Source organism: Octopus bimaculoides, chromosome 4 (genome assembly GCF_046866305.1).
Source record: "Octopus bimaculoides isolate indiv1 chromosome 4, ASM4686630v1, whole genome shotgun sequence".
NCBI classification, from domain to species: domain Eukaryota; kingdom Metazoa; phylum Mollusca; class Cephalopoda; order Octopoda; family Octopodidae; genus Octopus; species Octopus bimaculoides.
In genome coordinates this window covers 129,730,110-129,749,249 of record NC_142931.1, presented here as the reverse complement: position 1 = coordinate 129,749,249, position 19,140 = coordinate 129,730,110, and the positions used below count along the sequence as shown (strand labels likewise).

Sequence of the window (19,140 nt, the reverse complement as noted above, 5' to 3'; positions counted from 1 at the left end):
GGCCAACCAAAGCCTTGTGAGTGGATTTGGTAGATGAAAACTGAAAGAAGCCCATCGTATATATATATATATATATATGTATGTTTGTGTGTCTGTGTTTGCCCCTCCAACATAGCTTGACAACCGATGCTGATGTTGTTAGGTCCCCGTAACTTAGCGGTTCGGCAAAAGAGACCGATAGAATAAGTACTAGGCTTACAAAGAATAAGTCCCGGGGTCGATTTGCTCGACTAAAGGCGGCGATCCAGCATGGCCACAGTCAAAGGACTGAAACAAGTAAAAGAGACTATGAAACTAGCTTTTAAACATCGAATGGCTATGGAGATTCACCGGAATAAAAAAAAATAATCAAAAGGGATCCACAGGTAAAAAAAATGGTTGAGAAACCCTGTTTTAAGTGATACTAGTTACTGTTACTAACATGCAGTAAAATTTGAAGACTTATTTATGTTATAGTAATATCCCAAGCTACAAATCTGAGTGAACTAAACAGTTCCCCAAAGATTCAACTGTAGTTCCTTTCAGCACTAACTCAGCAGATCTTTGATGGCAAATAACTGAGCAAAAGAAACTACGAGTCTTTCTGTGACCTTCAAATTTAAAATTGTGAGGTATGCTGTGAAGATTTAAGACTTAAAACAGAATAGTTTTGAGGGGGGGATTAAGGCTACACATGTCTGTGGAGTGCTCAGTCACTTGTAGGTTAATTTTATGAGCAAGCTGTTCCATTGATCAGATCAACTGAACTCTCATTGTCATAACTGACAGGGTGCCAGTCACAGAGGCTCTGTAAAGGGTCATAGGCACTGCCTTCCACCCTTGGCTAAAAGATAAAAATAAATTAAAATATAATTTGATAGACAACACAATGACAGTACGATCTGGGCTTTTGGCTTTGTAGTAGCCCAGCACATTAAACCTCATAATCAAAATCTACATTAAAATAAAGTCTAGGTGTATGTATGTATTTTAGAATAAGGCACACTGAGATGGAAGGTGAATTAACCAACTATAATATAGTGCAAGACACAAATGTGAAAGATGAAGTTAAAAATAGAAAAATATTTTAAAATTTAGACATTGAATAACAGTAACATTTTAGCGTTTAAACCAGCCAAATCTGGCAAAAATATTCTACCTGTTTTATGTTCAAACTGGCCATATGTGGCCTCTCACACCAACCCTACAATATCATTGAAAAAATTAAGTTCCCTCATTAAAATCTTAAAGCTACAAGATAATGCACGATTAATTCAAAACAATCTGAATGCTTAAGGGTTAAACAGATTGAGTGACAAGATAGAAAATATTACCTAGTCTAAATTTCATATACATTGAGATGGACCCTAAATCAGAAATATAGCTAAGAAATAATTCTCATGAAAGAACTATAAATATCTTTTTAATGGCTGTGATCAATAATTGAAAGATAAAAATTGACGAGATTTTATGAAGAATTAAATTTTATATCTTAAAATTGGTTCAGTAACAATTTTGAAGTATACAATGATTCTTGATAACTGTGAACGAAATGACATTAGTGAAAGCGGAGAATGGTGTTTTAATCAAGATAGTTATACACATTAATTAATTTAGCAAAGACAGACGTCCTTATATAAACTGGAGTGAAATATAAAACGTCTGACTTAGTTAGCCCACCGCCATTTCTGTCTTTGAAAGTTCTGTTGTTGATGAGCTTTCTGTGCCATGCGAGTCATCATACCTCTCTGGACAGGAGGATGTGTATTGGGAAAACGGAGAGGGGTACCACTGTTACTCCGGGTCGTCATAGCACCAGTGTGAAGGGGATTATTAACATTGGCTGAACGAGTATTTGCACCTAAATGTGGTGAATCTGGGACATGGCGAGTAGAAGCCATGGCACCAGTGTGGCCAGGTATGTTGGCACTAGCTGACCGAGTATTTGCACCTGGAGTTGGTGCATTTGAAATGGTACCAGTAGGACCTGTAGCACCAGAATTAACAGTCTGTTGGTTTGGATTTCTATTATTTGGTGTTTTTGGAATGGTCTCAGCTGGAGCAGTCTTCATATAAACAGAGCTAGTTGCAGCAGTCTTCATTGAAACAGAGCTAGCTGGTACAGTTTTCATAGAAACAGAGCTAGCTGTAGCTGGAGTCTTTGCAGTTGTTGCTGCAGAGGTACTCGCCTTATTTTGTGGGGTCTTTTCAACAACAGTACTAACATTTGTATTAGAGGCACTTACTGCAGCAGACAAAATTTCATCTAAATTAATTTCAGTTATGTCTGTTGTAGAAAATTCTTTTGCAATGATAGGGGTAAGTAACTGAGCTGTTCTGGTCATTCGTGGTGAAACAGTTGCTGTAGCCTCTGGAGATTTCTGCTGGGACAAACTCGTTTTTGGAGATGTGGTTTTCTTTGATGATTTAGATGGTGAAAGTAAAGACTTCTGTGGTTGTGGATCTTTCACGGAAGAGTCTGTTTCATCTACAATAAAACTTGATTTTGGAGGAGGCTGCTGAGGTGATGACCACATGCTGAGTAGGTTACGCACATGACGCAGTTGACAGAAAGGAGATGTCTGGAAATACATAAAAAAAACAACAGTTTGATATTTTAGAATGAAAAAGGAAAATAACATCATCATCATCATCATTATTTAACATCCGTCTTCCATGCTATCATGGGTGGGACGGTTCCGCAAGAGCTGGCCAGGCCGAAGCCTGCACCAGACTTCTGTTAAATTACGTGTAAAACTAAAACATATAACAGAGAATGAGGAGGTAGACAGACATAGCAAAGTATGTTTTAGTAGTACATGGGACTAGTATTGTGGACAGAGACTTAGTATAAGGGATTGATAAGGTAGACAAACACTCAGTAAATGGGGTTAGATGTGATAGACAAAGACTTAGCAAAAGGAGCTAAATGTAGTACACAAACACGTAATAAAAGGGGTTACATACAGTAAGAGAGGAACTTAGTTAATGGTCTAGAGGCAAATAGTAACTTAGTGAATTTGTGTGTGATATATGTGTTTTACTGAAGCTGCTACTCAGAGTTTCATTTAACTGATTGCCAGAATATCATGAGTATTTTGAATAATATTATGGTTTATGAATGTTAAAATGATAACTGTTTAGCAACTCATCAAATAAACATTTAAACCTGATTGGACAGGGCATAATTACTTTTTCAAAATAACAAGAATCTGGTGGATGAAAACAACTGGCCATATTGGAAAAATATAAATCGCTTTATATATGTGGAAATAATAAACTCAAATTTTAAAAAAAAAGTCCTTTTAGAAATCAATAGTACAAGCAAAATAGGTATATGAGATAAAAATTAAAACTGAAGTTAACATTTAAGACATAGGCAAATAAGTATCACACAAAAAAACAGTATAAAATGAAAGCAAAATTAAATAAATAAGATTACTGTAAAGAAAGGTGAAGTTGCAGACATGGAAGAAAGAGGAATACATAGAGGCTAAAAACGAAGTTGGGGTGGAGAGTGAAAAAGGGAAGAAACCAGAGTATTGTTCTGTAACTCATGACTGTCTGACGACCAGTTTCATGAAACTCATTTGTGCAGCCTTTATCTTGCATATATTACAACCCAATGAAATAAATCAAGATCAGCAAATAAAACTATTCCCACTAGTGACATGGCTTACCTTTTCAGGACTGGTGGAATCACAGATACCAAAATATTCTGCCAGGATGATACAAATCTCAGCCCAAGCAACTATTTTCTTCTTTGAAGGGAAGTCATGACCAGCATGTACTGAGAGAGCTCCTGAAGTACATTTTTCCACTGCATCGTTTAACAGATTCAATTCCATTTCTAGCACCTCTGCAGTTTGGCATGAATCAATGTTTACCCAGGGACACCAATTGCGGTGCTCTGAAACAGGGTCTAAGCTATCTTTAATACTCTGAAATAAAATTTTTTTAAATTTAATAATAATAATAAGATGCAGCACGGAATTTTGTCAGTGAACAGGTCACAGTCTCAAAGTGACGAAAATATTTTGGCAAATTAAATTTAAATGTTGAAGTGAATCTAACGGTTTTTGTGTTTCTTAAATGGCTTATAAACACCTTCCATGCTGCAATAATAATAGCATCGAAAAATACCTTAGGAATGAGAACCCAGGTTCAAAATTTCCCCAATACACCTGATGAAAGCTGGAGGGTGTATCAGCCGAAACGTGCTAACAACAAACAAGATGAGGACAAATATCTGTCGAATGTAAATAATGTATATGACACTGGTTTTAAAGATAGTGGTAAGTGGTATGTATGCGTGTGTGTGTGTGTATATATATATATATATATATATACCCAGGACTATTCCCCATTTTTTTTAAGAAAGGATAACCACAAGACACACACCAGGCATTCCATTCATTTCCCAGCTCATATAGGCGAGCTCCGTCCTATGCTCAGGCCAGGGCATAGAATGCAACCCCCAAATTCACTCATCCATCCACTAACACTCTCCAAGCTTTCCTATCATTTATAAACTCTCTTGCCTTTCTCACTCCAACACCTGTAACCACCAAAGCTTTCCTCACTCCATCGATCCATCTACACAAACCGAGGTCTGCCTCTGGTTCTGTTGTCTACCACTTCTGCCTTCATCACCCTCTTTACCATTCGCTCTTCATCCATCTGTTTAATGTCCATTTTTGATGCTGGTATGGGTTAGACGGTCTGAGAGAAGCTGGCCAGGCTTCAACTGTCTGTTTTGGCATAGTCTTTATGGCTAGATACCCTTCCTAATGCCAACCATTTTACAAAATGTACTGGGTGTTTTTTACATGCCACCAGCACAATTACATTTCACCTGGTACCAGCACAAGTGCATTTTGTGTGGTAGCAGCACTTGTAAGAAGACAAAGACTTCTCGGCTGTAAATGACACGTGGCTACGTTTTCAAGTTTGAGTTAATGGTTAAAGAAGAAATTTAAAAACCATTTCAACATAACTTTACTATTGCCATTTGATTTCTTTTGTTTGGTTTTATCCCCATCGCTCCCTATGGTGGATAGATCATTGAGGAATTTTTCTTCACTGTTCTTGACTTAAGGCTGCCCTAAAGCTTTCTACTCCCAGTTCTTGTTGGTGTTGAACTGTCATTGATGCTTCCATAACTTTGAGTCTTTCTAAATAGGACTTTAAGCAAACCCATTTTTACTTCTGGGAGCTGGTCCATTTTAGTCTGGCCTCTATCCTTTGGTCTGTCCAACAGGGGAAGACCTACCAGGAACTTGGAACTCTGCTGGTTTAGCTCGCAGGGTCAATGAGACATACAAGCCACTACACTGCAATGAGGATAGGACCTTGTAGAAGACTGCCACATGTGTATACACTGTAAATCATCACTGATAAACAACATTATAGCAACAATTATGAAATCTGTTACCACTTCCAAATATTAAGATTCCTTGAATGGGACTGAGCCAATGATTAGTATCTGATCCTTTCAGTCTAAACAGTAAATCCTAGTAGCATCAGTAAACAGTAACAAACAACATAGAATACGTCAAATTATAGACAGTTTACATTAATAACAGTTTACAATAACTGATACTCACAAGTTTAATGCGTTTCTCATTCACAGTATTATTAGATTTCTTTCTTTTCCTTGTATGTGGTGTCTCTGGTGCTTTTGTGAATACGTGCCCATTTAAGTTAGGTGAAGATGCAACCCGAACATAATTCCACAAAGCAATATGACGCTGGCAGTACTTGCAGATAATCACATCTTCACTCTGGCTGTTAATACAAAGGGAGTAATTTTAAAACCAAAAGGACTTCCCCTGGATGAAATATTGCAGCCGAAAAGCATTTAAACAAAACATATACATTAACTATGCGACATCAATATTTACATTGTTAGAGCTGCTTCTAAATTGAAATTTAATTTCATATATGTGTGTGTGTGTGTGTTTATATATATATATATATATATATATATATATATACATACATACATTTGTGCCACTGTATAGTGGTTGGTGTTAGGAAGGGCATCCAGCCATAGAAACCATGCCACAACAGACAATTGGAGACTGGACAGCTCCTGTGAAACCATCCAACCAATGCCAGCATGGAAAACAGATCCTATATTTTTGTAGTCTCCATTATATTTTTTCAAAAACCAATTTGTACTTATCTTGTTCTGATCTACAGCAGATTTTATCTTGGTGCTACCAACTATCAATCTTTGCTCAAGTCAACTTGCAGCTATTTGGTAATCCTGCATTAAGTCATAATTTATCTTTAATTACCTTTGAACTGAGTGGAAGGAGACAAAGACTCATAACTTTTTAGACATGACACAGATGATATATCCAGCAGGGTCAACATAGCTAAAGACCAACAGACATCAACTGGATAGTTTGTAACAGTCTATATTGGTTGATCTTATCACTATTGTTAATCTAAAACTCAGGTGGGTTATTTACATTGAATGCCTAGCACTTATCAACCTTCCAATCTGCCATTTTGATATAAAAAAAAAAAGCATTTTAAACACCAATTTAAGTTGGAAACAACAGGCTCAGTGACTGGACTTTGAATAGTTGTCCATCAAAACTGTGCTACTGATTAAACTTCAGAGCATGTTCCATCTTCTATTCTTAAATTAGATACTATAAGCATTTTTATTTCTTGCTTTTTAATAATTAGGAAGAGAATTTGTTAGTGATTTAGTACTAGCAAGATAGGCTATACTATTAATGTCTAACAGAGCAATCTGTCCTCCTTTGGATTGACATTCATAATCATAAATAACTCACAACCATTGTTTTTCTTGTCTCCATCTCAAATTGCTGTTTAAAATGTTTAATAATAATATTTGCATTGAAATCTCAGCTACCAATAACCTGACATCTTAATATGAATAATATTCATATTAAGGTTATGTATAGCTGTCACAGCATTAGCTAGACAGGTAACTACATGTTACTCAACCTATTAGAAATAACAGCCAAATTACCTACAAGAGCAGCTACATCTTACCGAAAATATGATGGGAGAGCTAAAACCCAAAAATTAATATATCTATTGTTATTGCCTTTTTTTTACTAAAATTGAAGGAAAAACTTCAGTAAAAGAAACAAGTAACAGTAATCTTATTCAACAGTAATAAATAGATAAGATAACTAACCTTGTTGACCACCCACACACAGCAAGTGGTAATAATTTGTTGAGGTTAGGTTTTATATCAGATTCTATGAATTTGGCTTCAAAGACTTTACACAACTTATTCCAAAAGTTTGGTAAGAGTACCTACAAAGAGAAAAAAATATTAAGAAACCATTGAAGAAACAAATATTGTGGACAGCTTGCCGACAACATACAGATACATTATAGCACTCAACAGAATGGTGTTGTTCTAGTAGTAGTGGTGGTGGTGGTAGTGGTGCAGTAGTATGACCACAAGAGCAATAATGTGTAAAATCTGTTAAGGACGAACAAGGATCTGTGTTGAAGATATTAAGATTTCCTAGAGTACTATTCAGTTACGGAAGAATTAAGGCAGTCAGTATATAACTAATCTTAGTAGACTGTCAGAGGGGTTAGAAGCCATCAACTACATGACTAGGAAAGCAACTAATGTAATATGTCAGAGCAATTCTGAAGATGTTTTTGTCTAACCCATTCTAACATGACAAAGACAGACATAAAATGAATGATATTTAAAAAGAGAAATCAAATAGAGACATTTACCTCCTCGTTACATTTATCCATGTTGATATTTGGCAATCTCTCCTCGGTCAATTTGACTAGTTTGTTGATTCTGTTGGAAAACTCTTGAATTACTTTGTCTTTGTTGTGACAGTTAATCATTGAATAATATTCTACAGAAGAAAAAATAAAGCATTCCATGTTTAGCTCTAAGAATGATTGCAACAGTGAAATCAGATCTACCAGTACAGTGACAATACTTCAGATTAGAGCTGAGATATTAGTTCTACAGTTTTTCTAAGCCCTGTAAAAGAACTCAGAAGGTTGGGCCTCCAACCAGGCCTTTTGTAATACCCTAAATGTCAGGAACATTACAGCACCCCCTCGTACATAAATGGCTATCACAAATACATTTCTTGGTAACCTTATAGTCTAATAATTCAACAGGAAATGACAAGCTTCTAAAGAAAGACAAGGATGATCAAATATAATTTCCCAACCTGGACTAGGATTAGATGACCAAGGACACAGTGGTTCATGAGATGTAACCAGGGATTTCTTCAGTTTCTTGCAGAATTCTTGATCTGAAAGATGAATACAAACACAAATCATAAAATATATCAACATAGGTAGGTGCGAAGGGAATGTTAGAATTCATAATCCACTGTTTTCTTTGCATGTATAATTTATACCATCATCATTAGTTAACATCCATTTTCCATGCTGGTAGGGGCTTTGGAGGAGTTGTTATTGCTCAAATCATCAATAAGAAAGAAAATGCAGTGTGCACACTGGAAGAAACAGATACATAGGGAGGAAAATACATGCATACACGCACCGACATACATACTCATTTGTCAATATGCATGCACAAATACACAAACAAAACATGCACACACATATACACGCACACTTGTGTGACTTACCAACCCACTATATATATATATATATATATATATATATATATATATATATATATACTCTTTTACTTGTTTCAGTCTTTTGACTGTGGCCATGCTGGAGCACCGCCTTTTAGTCGAGCAAATCGACCCCAGGACTTATTCTTTAGAAGCCTAGTACTTATTCTATCGATCTCTTTTGCCGAACCGCTAAGTTACGGGGACATAAACACACCGGCATCGGTTGTCAAGCGATGTTGGGAGGACAAACACACACATACAAACATACACACACACATACATATATATATATACATATATACGACGGGCCTCCTTCAGTTTCCGTCTACCAAATCCACTCACAAGGCTTTGGTCAGCCCGTGGCTATAGTATAAGACACTTGCCCAAGATGCCGCGCAGTGGGACTGAACCCGGGACCATGTGGTTGGTAAGCTAGCTACTTACCACACAGCCACTCCTACGCCTATATGTATATATATATATATATATATATAATCATCATCGTTTAATGGCCACATTCCATGCTGGCATACTTATACAAATACACAAACACACACACACATATATAATTATAGATGTTTATATACATACATACAGACTATGTATATACATGTGTGTGTGTGTGTGTATATACACAGGTTTAGTATAACAAACAGGATAAATAGAATATAAGTGTATTTTTAATTGGCAGCAGTTGCAAAAGTGACTCAAAAGCCAACACATAAGGAGAGAGTGAGAAAATGACAAGACCAATTTTAATGTGTGTGAGAGACAGTTATGTTTTGATAGTTTTATTTTCTTCTACTTGACTACCATGTGTTCCTCTACTGGTGACCATAAGTGTGTATATATATATATATATATATATATATATATATATCATTCAACTATGGTAGCAATTGAATAATACTCTTAAGGCTGCAATTTCCCTACACGTAGCATCTTTCAGAGCTTGTAGCTAATTTAGTTCTTAACCAAATTGAAAACTTAACACTTTTTGAAGAGAACTGGTCCCTAGCTACATTTTGGCATAAAAAAAATTCAGATTTGACCCAGTAGAAAAAAGTTTACATCAAAATTTGTAGCAATGTTATAGGAGAGTAAGTAATGCCACCTATCAAGTTTAGATCTAAATAACTTTTTTATTTTAAAAGTAAAATATATTTATCTTAGCTTCAATGATAGAAGAAAGCATGAATAATTTCATAGATTTGGTCCCATGCAACAAAAATTTGTATCAAAAAAGTTGTGAGGTAAAATATTAAAAAAATATAAGTAAGGCAAAAAATTGGATTAGAGTATAATTAACTTTTTTATTTTAAAAACAAATTATATTTCAATTAAGCTTAAATGATAGAACTAAATTCGAGGAATTTCACAGTATCAATCTCATGCAATGAAGTTTTAAAAGAAAAAAGTTATGAGTGCTTGTTTCTCAAATTCGAGGGTGATAATATAGTTCTTTAGATTTTTATGAATATAGTTCTGTAAGGGGACTTTTAATATATGTCACTGGCGTCAGTGAGATAAGGAAAAAGTTATCAACATCGCTATTTGACACATTATTAATTAGCACAATAGCCTGGAAAAAACATGGATTACATGGAAAAATGTGAGCAAAAAAAAAAAGCAGTTGGAGGACCTTTCTCCAATACATTGTCCCACTATTTGTTGTTCCTTTGTAAAGTTCAACATCCTGAGAACAACTTTTATGACTCTTGCCTGTGTCTTGGTTGATCTTCCTCTTCCATAGTTTCCTTCCACTTGGATTTCCTGACATACAGATAAAGACAGATAGGCAAAGTACCCACTTGTCACCATCTTTATGCAGTCCATAACAAAAACAGTTGTCTCTCCTGCACACTATATCTGATTATCATTTTATACACACTAACATTACACATCCAGCAGAGGATACTTGCTTCATTTTCCTTAGCTTTCTGCAGTCAGTGCATAAATTTCAGTGTAATGCAGCATCACACTTTGAATACAAGCAGTGAACACTTACAATCTGCCCTTCATTTAAGAGAATCACCTTGTTTCTAGCAGAGGGAATAGCTCTCTGAAGTTTTTCTAGCTACTATAGTTTCAAGGGATCCTCGTCCACAGCTGATTAGGTTCCTGGGTAACAGAAGATATCAACCACATCTATGGAACATTCTGGACATTGAACAGAATTGATTTTAGTATTGCTCTGATTGCTAAATACTCCTGCACATCTGCCACATACATTACTTCATGATGTATACTGGTTCCAAATTTTGGCACAAGGCCAGCAATTTCAGGGGAGGGAGTAAGTTGACCCCAGTATTCAACTGGTACTTATTTTATCAACCCTGAAAGGATGAAAGACAAAGTCGGCCCCAGTAGAATTTGAACTCGTAACATAAAGATAGATGAATTGGCACTTAGCATTTTTCCCAGTGTACTGATGGTTCTGCCAGCTCCTCACCTTTTTCTTGATGTATATTAATATATTTAGATCCAGCGGTTGCAGTTTTACTGAGAGAAGGAGCTACTGATGCTTTTTAATGTGTTGTTAGTAGATGCATTCTATGACTCTTTTATTTCTTTTGCCAATTTTGAATAAGAGTTATCATTCCTGACAAAACCAAAAATGGTTAAAACGGGGTCTTTGATCCATACAACAAAACATTCCAACAATAATAAAAAATATTAACTCTCCACCTTACCATGCATGTAGTATTTAATTGTACGTTTTCTTTTTCGTTTTTTCACTGAAAATACCCGGAAAATATATATCATCATCATCATCATTTTTACATTCAATTTTCCATACTAGCATAGATTAAACAAAGTGTTTTGAGCCAGTATTTCATGAATGATTGCCCTTCCTGATGCCAACTCTTTCAGTTGCTTTCTATGAGTAGAGATATATGAACGAACACACATGTATATATAGTGTCTCGTTATATATATATATATATGTATGTTTGTATGCATGTATGTGTCCATATTTGCGTGTATTATTATTTTATTTGTTTCCGTCATTTGGCTGTGGCCATGCTGGACCCCTGCCTTTAGTCAAGCAAATTGACCCCAGGACTTATTCTTTGTAAGCCTAGTACTTATTCTACCAGTCTGTTTTGCCAAACCACTAAGTTATGGGGTCGTAAACACACTTGCATCAGTTGTCAAGCAATGTTGGGGGGGGGGGGGGCAAATACAGATGCACAAACATATACAAGCATATATATATATATATATATATATATATATATACATATTTATATAAAGGGCATTATTACAGAAAATAATAACGCCACACACTGGACTTCTCAAAATAACCACATTTAGTACCTAATGCGAGGAAAAACAACCAACAGAAGACGACCAACTTTCTTTTATATATATATATATATATACGACGGGCTTCTTTCAGTTTCTGTCTACCAAATCTAATCACAAGGCTTTGGTTGGCTCGAGGCTATAGTAGAAAACACTTACCCAAGGAGCCACGTAGTGGGACTAAACTCGGAACCATGTGGTTGGTAAAGCAAGCTACTTACCACACACCCACTCCTGTGCCTATTATGTATATTTGTAGTGAACATGTGTGTGTGTGTGTGTGTGTGTGTGTTTGCTTGTGAGTTTATATTTTGAGATTGCTTACATACTTTAGAAAACATCAGTAGATGTGTCATTGTTTAAATCTACCATAGAAGCATGTTCTGCCACTGAGCAATTTCATTGAGTATAACACCAGGGATATAAGGAAGGGTTGGGCAAAAGAAGGGTATCCAGCTAAAGAAAACTGCCTCAAGTATTGTTCAGCCTATGCCAATATAGAAAAAGGGGATGCTCTATGATAATGATGATCATGATGATGATGATTTATATTTATATACATGTGCATATGGATGTATACGTGCACACGTGTAGGTGTACATACGTTGTATGTGTTTGTGTGTGTGTGTGTGTGTGTGTGTGTGTATAATATATGCATGTGCATGCATGCATACATGCAATATGGAAGTGGGTTTGGAATGTATATTTAGAAGGCACAGAGAGTACACCTAGATATTAAGAAATGCATGTGTAGAGTTTTGGCATGTACTCCTAGATAGTGGAGTATGTACAATACAGAATGTGGGGTGTACATAGAGAAGGCAGCGTGTATGTCAAGACGATGTGGAGAACTTCTGGAGTGTATATCAATAAGATAAGGAGTGTGGAGGTTGTGCAGTGTACATCAGTAAACCTTGCGGTGTTCCCTGAAAGGAGGTGGAGTATACCACTACACAACACAAAGGGAACCACTAGAGAGCATGGAGTGTATATCAAGAGGATGTGGATTGTACATTGAGAAAATGTAGGGTGTACATCTAGAGACTATACACTGTACCCCATGGGATTGTGGAGAGTATTTTTTTTTAACCTTGTTTAGAAGTGGAAATGCTATGAACAAAGCAATGAATGATAATGAAATAAATGTTTTGCAAAATATAAAAACAACTAAGAAAACAAAAAACATTAATTCAGTTCTATATTTAAGAGATGAGGAATTATGTACATTATTTACCTTATTTACATTCGATGGATATTTGTCCTCATCTTGTTTGTTGTTAACACAACATTTCGGCTGATATACCCTCCAGCCTTCTTCAGGTGTCTTGGGGAAATTTCGAACCTGGGTTCTCATTCCTAAGGTATTCTTCGATGTTGTTGTTGTTATTATTATTATTATTATTGTTCAGGTCACTGCTTGGAATCGAACTCGGAATCTTGGGGTTAGTAGCCCGCACTCTTAACCATTACGCCATATGCTCGTGGGCATAATAACAACATCAAAGAATACCCTAGGAATGAGAACCCAGGTTCGAAATTTCCCCAAGACCCCTGAAGAAGGCTGGAGGGTATATCAGCTGAAACGTTGTGTTAACAACAAACAAGATGAGGACAAATACCCGTCGAATGTAAATAATGTAAAACATTAATTGCTGGTAAATTCACATGATATGAAATTAGATAAATTAAAAATTTGCATACTTACACGATTCTTGTTTGGAAGAAGCTGGCAACTTGGCACAAAGAGCAGCTTTGCAACAAACACAGTGTAGCATATCAACATCAGTGTTCTGCCAACCATATCGTGCACAGATCATTGGTGATAAAGACAGGGGTTTAGCAAACCAAGTCCGAACCTTTACTAAAGTTAAGGAAAAGAAATATGACATTTAAGGTGAAAAGAAAATGGAAAAAACATAGGACAGATGATCCAACAAAGCAGCCTCTAAAACGACTTGACTTTCTAGAAATAGCAAGCGTTCTTCAAACTGATGGTGGCTGGTGGCTAGCAGGCCAAAACTTCAAAGTAACTGTTACCCATCTTATAAAAGTTTAATAAACATGTACTCTTCTAAAATTATTGAGTAATCTTTCAGTTTAGTACTGAACTTCGTATAGAAACTATATATACATACATGTACATATTTAAGCATTTGCTTAACGTTTTTTCATGCTAGCAAAGTGTGGAGGTGAAGAATTTGTAGCAGATTCAAAACTGAATCACCAAACTGCCAAGTTTAGGGGACAGCTTAGCCATAACTATAACTATTTCATATGATTGACTAATTAGCTGACCAATCAGCATTGAGCTTTGGCTAATTAGCTGACCAATCAGCATTGAGCTTTCATATGATGCAACCTCCTAGAATATATATATACACACATACATAATGAAATATATATGTGACAGGCTTCTTTCAGTTTCAGTCTACCAAATCTATTTACAAGACTTTGGTCAGCCCAAGGTTATAGTACAAAACACTATCCCAAGGTGCTATGCAGTAGATCTGAAACCATGTGGTTGAGAAGCAAACATCTTAAGCATATAGCCATGCTGTGCTTTTTGTGTATATATAGATCCTAACACAACATATTAATATTCACATTTAGAAGAACCATTCTACAGAAACAGTTAGATGTAAAACAAAGAAAATAAAAGCGTTACTTTGTATCAGGTGATAACAATACAAAGTAACATGATTCAAATATCTCAACAGACATGACCTATCTCATAAAAAAAAAAACTATGATTAAAGGATACAGTATATGACCCAACTCTGTTTAAATATTTTGTTTTATTCCGAGGATCGTTTGGTGTTTGGTCTTTAGACGTATGGTCCATATCATCACCATCACTATCATCTTCATTGTTAATCACAATATCTGGCGAACTACAACAAAATAAAAGACCATTAACCTTTTAGCATTTAAACCAGCCATATCCGGCCTAAATATTTTACCTGTTTTATGTTCAAACCAATCTCATCTTACTGATGCCCTACAATATTGTTTTAGAAATAAACAATTGCAATAAAAATTCCAAAGTCATGAGATAATGCAAGAGTAACTGAAAACAATGTGAATAGATAAGCATTACATTTGACTGAGTAATCTGAATGCTAAAGGGTTAACAACAGCATGCATATATAAATGTAGCACAACAATATTTGACATTTTCTTTTAAAACTAAGGTTTCAAACATGATACTTGACTATTGTGAAGCAAAACTAGAAAAACTCCAAACTGAGAACATTGCTTGTAAATAAATCATCTACCTTTCATTACTGAACAAAGGTTGAAGTTAATATGCAAGCAACAAGTCATTCATGAAAGTTTTCTTTGTGTGCATGCATGTGTGAGATGATCTGTCTCAGCAAAAATTATTTAGTGAAGCTTGTATATTTAGATAGGTTTGAATGTTGCTGTAGGAAGATGAAGATACTGGCAATCAGAGTCCTTTGTTGAAAAGGGGAACAAGAAAGTTTCATACAGCTGACTAAAAAAGTGAATGGGTGATGGTGGTGAAAACAGGTGCCAAGATTAAAGAGACTTAATTCTGAGAACTTTATTGTTTTCATTATTTTCTTATTTGCTTTCTTTTACTGTAACAAACTGGTGGAGTTGCCCTTCATTTTAGCATTGGGCAAAGGAGCACTCCATCAGTTACGATGACGAGGGTCCCAGCTGATACGATCAACAGAACAGCCTGCTCGTGGAATTAATGTGCAAGTGACTGAGCAATCCACAGACACGTGTACCCCTAACGTAGTTCTCAGGGAGACTCAGCATGACAAGGCCAGCCTTTTGAAATACAGGTACTACACATTTTTGCCAGTTTAGTGGACTGGAGCAACGTGAAATAAAGTGTCTTGCTCAAGGACACAACATGTCACCGGGAATCGAACTCACGACCTTATGATCGTGAGCCAAATACCCTATCCACTAAACCACGCGCATGGGGTACTTTCTCATTAAACTAATTAATCTTTTGTTACCTCTTTGATTGCATCAGTTATTTCAGCTCTGAATTCAGACATAAAGATTGAAGTTGGAAGGACTGTTAACGATAGTTGAATCTAACAATCATTTGAAAAGGATAACTACCAATGAAGTTGTTATGCTGTTAGTTTATTGCTTGCCTTGGAAGTCTGAAAAGTATCAATGGGCACTACTCTTCCTCCACACATAGTGATAAAGAAAAAATTAATAATTTTTCCAAAAAATTCCAAATTATTTGTTGAATAGAAATAGTTTTTTTATGGGAAAAAGGATTGTTGTTTATTTCATTCTATTCACTGCTCCATCATTACAGAAATACAAAGGAGAGAGATTTATTTTCCAAAGTCTCTGCTAGTTTTCACTGAATTATGGCTGCTGATGTACTGAAGATACAAACTAAATGTGTTGTTGTACCTAGCAACTGTTTCCTTATTATTATTAATACAAGGAGAGCAAATCTATCACAAGTTTTCTGCTATCTAAAGAAAGAAGTTAATAGTTTCTGTTGTGGTGATAGGCATTAACACATGTGTGTTTAAAAGATGGACTCATCGGAACGTTTATCGTTGATGATAACAGAGGCATTTTGGGAGTCTCACATGAGCAGTAACAGAAGTATGTCGCATGAAGACATTGTTTTACCTCCACTTCGTTAACTCATATATCCAAACATTAAGGATATAAAAGTTTCAAAGTTAACTCTACCGAATACATGTATTTCTTTCACCAACTTTCTTTGATGATTGTTGTTATAGCATGTCAAATGACAAATATAGAGTTCCAAGTACCCTAGCATCTATCTGCCATAGGATCACACTGCATAAGGCATGTAATGGCTGTTATGTTGCTATTTAGCCTTAAGTTAGCAGAACAATGAAAAGCATTCAAACCATGACCCTCTTATTTTGCTTAATGTGCCTCAGACTATTTTATCCAATATGTACTTCTCTTTTTAAGATGGGTGTGATTTGAGGTAGAATTGACTGCTATTTCAAGTGACTGGAAATGTCTTTTCTCCACTGTCTGTAGTAGAGGTAAATGAGAGTATCTAAGGGATTGCAACAGTTGCACCTCAGGTGGTGTGCATGCTACAATGGTGAACTAAGTTAATGAGATCATTAATATTACTGCTATTGTTCTTGTGTAAAAGTATTCTTTAATATTTGTATAGATATATGTGGAACAAATAGTGTTGTAGTGATGTTCTAGGTGTTGTAGATGGTGCAATAGATAAACACATTCTGAGATCAAATTCCAGCCAATCTAGCTCGGTTTTTTCCCCCTCCTAAGATCAATAAAATAAGTACTATACTAGGTAAGGGTAAAGACTTTCCTTTGGTCATGAATGACCATGGGATTACACCTAGAAAGTTAAGGAACAAATTCGGGCAAGGTCGTTTATGGAAGACAAGCAGTCACCCATGCATACCTGCTTCCCCTCTTCACATCACTGATGTTATCCAAGGGAGAGGCAAAGGCTGATACAGTTTGGCACCAGTGGTGCCGCAACTCATTTTTACAGCTGAGTGAACTGGGGCAATGTGAAATAAAGTGTCTTGCTAAAGAACACAACACACACCCCAGTCCAGGAATTGAACTCATTACCTCATGATTGTGAGCCCAGTGCTCTAACCGCTGAGCCATGCGCCTTCAGTACTATACTAATGATATATAATTTGAATCTACTGTACTCCTTACCATTCAAATTGGTTCCCTTGAGTAAAAATGAATAATGAAAAGTAACTCGTTAGTGTCAGACCCCCACCCCAGTTCAATATAAAATTCTTTCTGATAATTTTTTAAAAGGTGAATATAGAGAGCTGGGTGAATAGCTTATAGAATTTATATCTGACTGAAAATCAAAAACCTGAAATATTCAACAAACAAAACGTAAAATGTTTGTTCAGTATTTATCCACTTTCACACAAAACAATACCATATACTTCGTTTATATATCATGATATAACACCCTAAACACTGGGGTTAGTTATATCACCACACAGTCACTGCATTTAATTTTATAAAAAGTTGAAGTTCATCAATTAACTGTGAGAGCAGTCTTGTCTTATTTTTAATTGTATTTTGCTTATGTGACTGAATTCTTCAGTTTCTGATAGTAAATTGAGCATTCACTTTGGACTTTAGCGGTCACCATCGATAATTCAACACACACACATACATGCATATATATATATATATATATATATATATATATATACACAAACACACAATCAGGTGTTATACATAAATATATTGAATAGTTACAAGCATTAAAATTAACAAGATTTCATAAAATAAATGATTATGCAGTGACGACTCAATCTACGACTTAATTACAGTATTCCCTTTATGACATTTCCAAATAAACACTTGCAAGTATTTCCAATTAACCCATTCTTCAATTAATTATAGTTAAATAAGAACAACTATTTTGACGAGAAATTCATAAAAGGACTATTGATCATATAACAGTTCGGATTCATGAAAAGCAAATATGTACTTAAATTTGAATTAAATAGTATCATATAAGTGTTTTCCTCTGCCTGATTTTAGAGACAGGATGCATTAAATAGGTTAAGGAACCTTTAATAAATATGTTCAAATCGAAATACAAAACAATATATCCTTAAAACCAAACTCGGTTATATCTTTTCCAACATAGTGTTTATAAACATTATAGATATGAATGTTTCAGAATTATTGTGAATGAAAAACACAAGAATCTTGACGTTATTACAATAACAACAATGTATTTGGTGACTCTTTCATTTTAATTGAAACTTACAAGATTATTTGAGAAAGACGTCATTAATAAAACAGTTCAAACGCTTCAAATAGTTTCTCTAGAGATAGCTATGCAAATCAAAATATTATCCATTTGAGTTTGATTCGATTTGAGATATGAAAAACAAATACTATTTATAAAGATTCCACGAAATAACGTTAAATTTACCCCGGAAGTTGTAAATTTTGAATTAATGTTGGAAGATTTTGCGTAGTCAGAGAATCAAAATACTAGTTGTTAGCTATTTTTAAACAGGGAATTGTAAAAATAAAACTGATAATTTAATTAAATTATCATTATTTTGTGAATTTACTTACATTTTCGGACATTTTCTGACACCTGTCGATATAAAAGACGAGAGTATATTTTTCACATCAACTCTAACTGACATGCTGTTGGCCATTTTTGATAATCGACAAATGGAGGTTGTTAGGCGGTGTGTTC

At 35.3% G+C, this 19,140-nt stretch overlaps 1 protein-coding gene across 2 annotated transcripts; it reads right to left on the bottom strand.

The window, feature by feature from the left end:
* Positions 1 to 1,445: 1,445 nt before the first annotated feature.
* Positions 1,446 to 19,116, bottom strand: LOC106878602 (uncharacterized). Of its 2 annotated transcripts, XM_089351449.1 has the most exons (10): positions 19,014 to 19,116; positions 14,674 to 14,803; positions 13,618 to 13,768; positions 11,297 to 11,341; positions 8,184 to 8,267; positions 7,726 to 7,856; positions 7,163 to 7,284; positions 5,586 to 5,766; positions 3,660 to 3,920; positions 1,446 to 2,561 (listed from the first exon to the last, which is right to left on the bottom strand). In XM_089351449.1, exons 1-10 carry the CDS (start codon positions 19,097 to 19,099, stop codon positions 1,647 to 1,649), a joined length of 2,106 nt encoding a protein of 701 aa, XP_089207575.1. In that variant the 5' UTR covers positions 19,100 to 19,116; the 3' UTR covers positions 1,446 to 1,646. The 2 variants fall into 2 exon arrangements, with proteins under 2 accessions (XP_089207575.1, XP_089207574.1); XM_089351448.1 differs by lacking the exon at positions 11,297 to 11,341.
* Between the last annotated feature and the right edge of the window lie 24 nt (positions 19,117 to 19,140).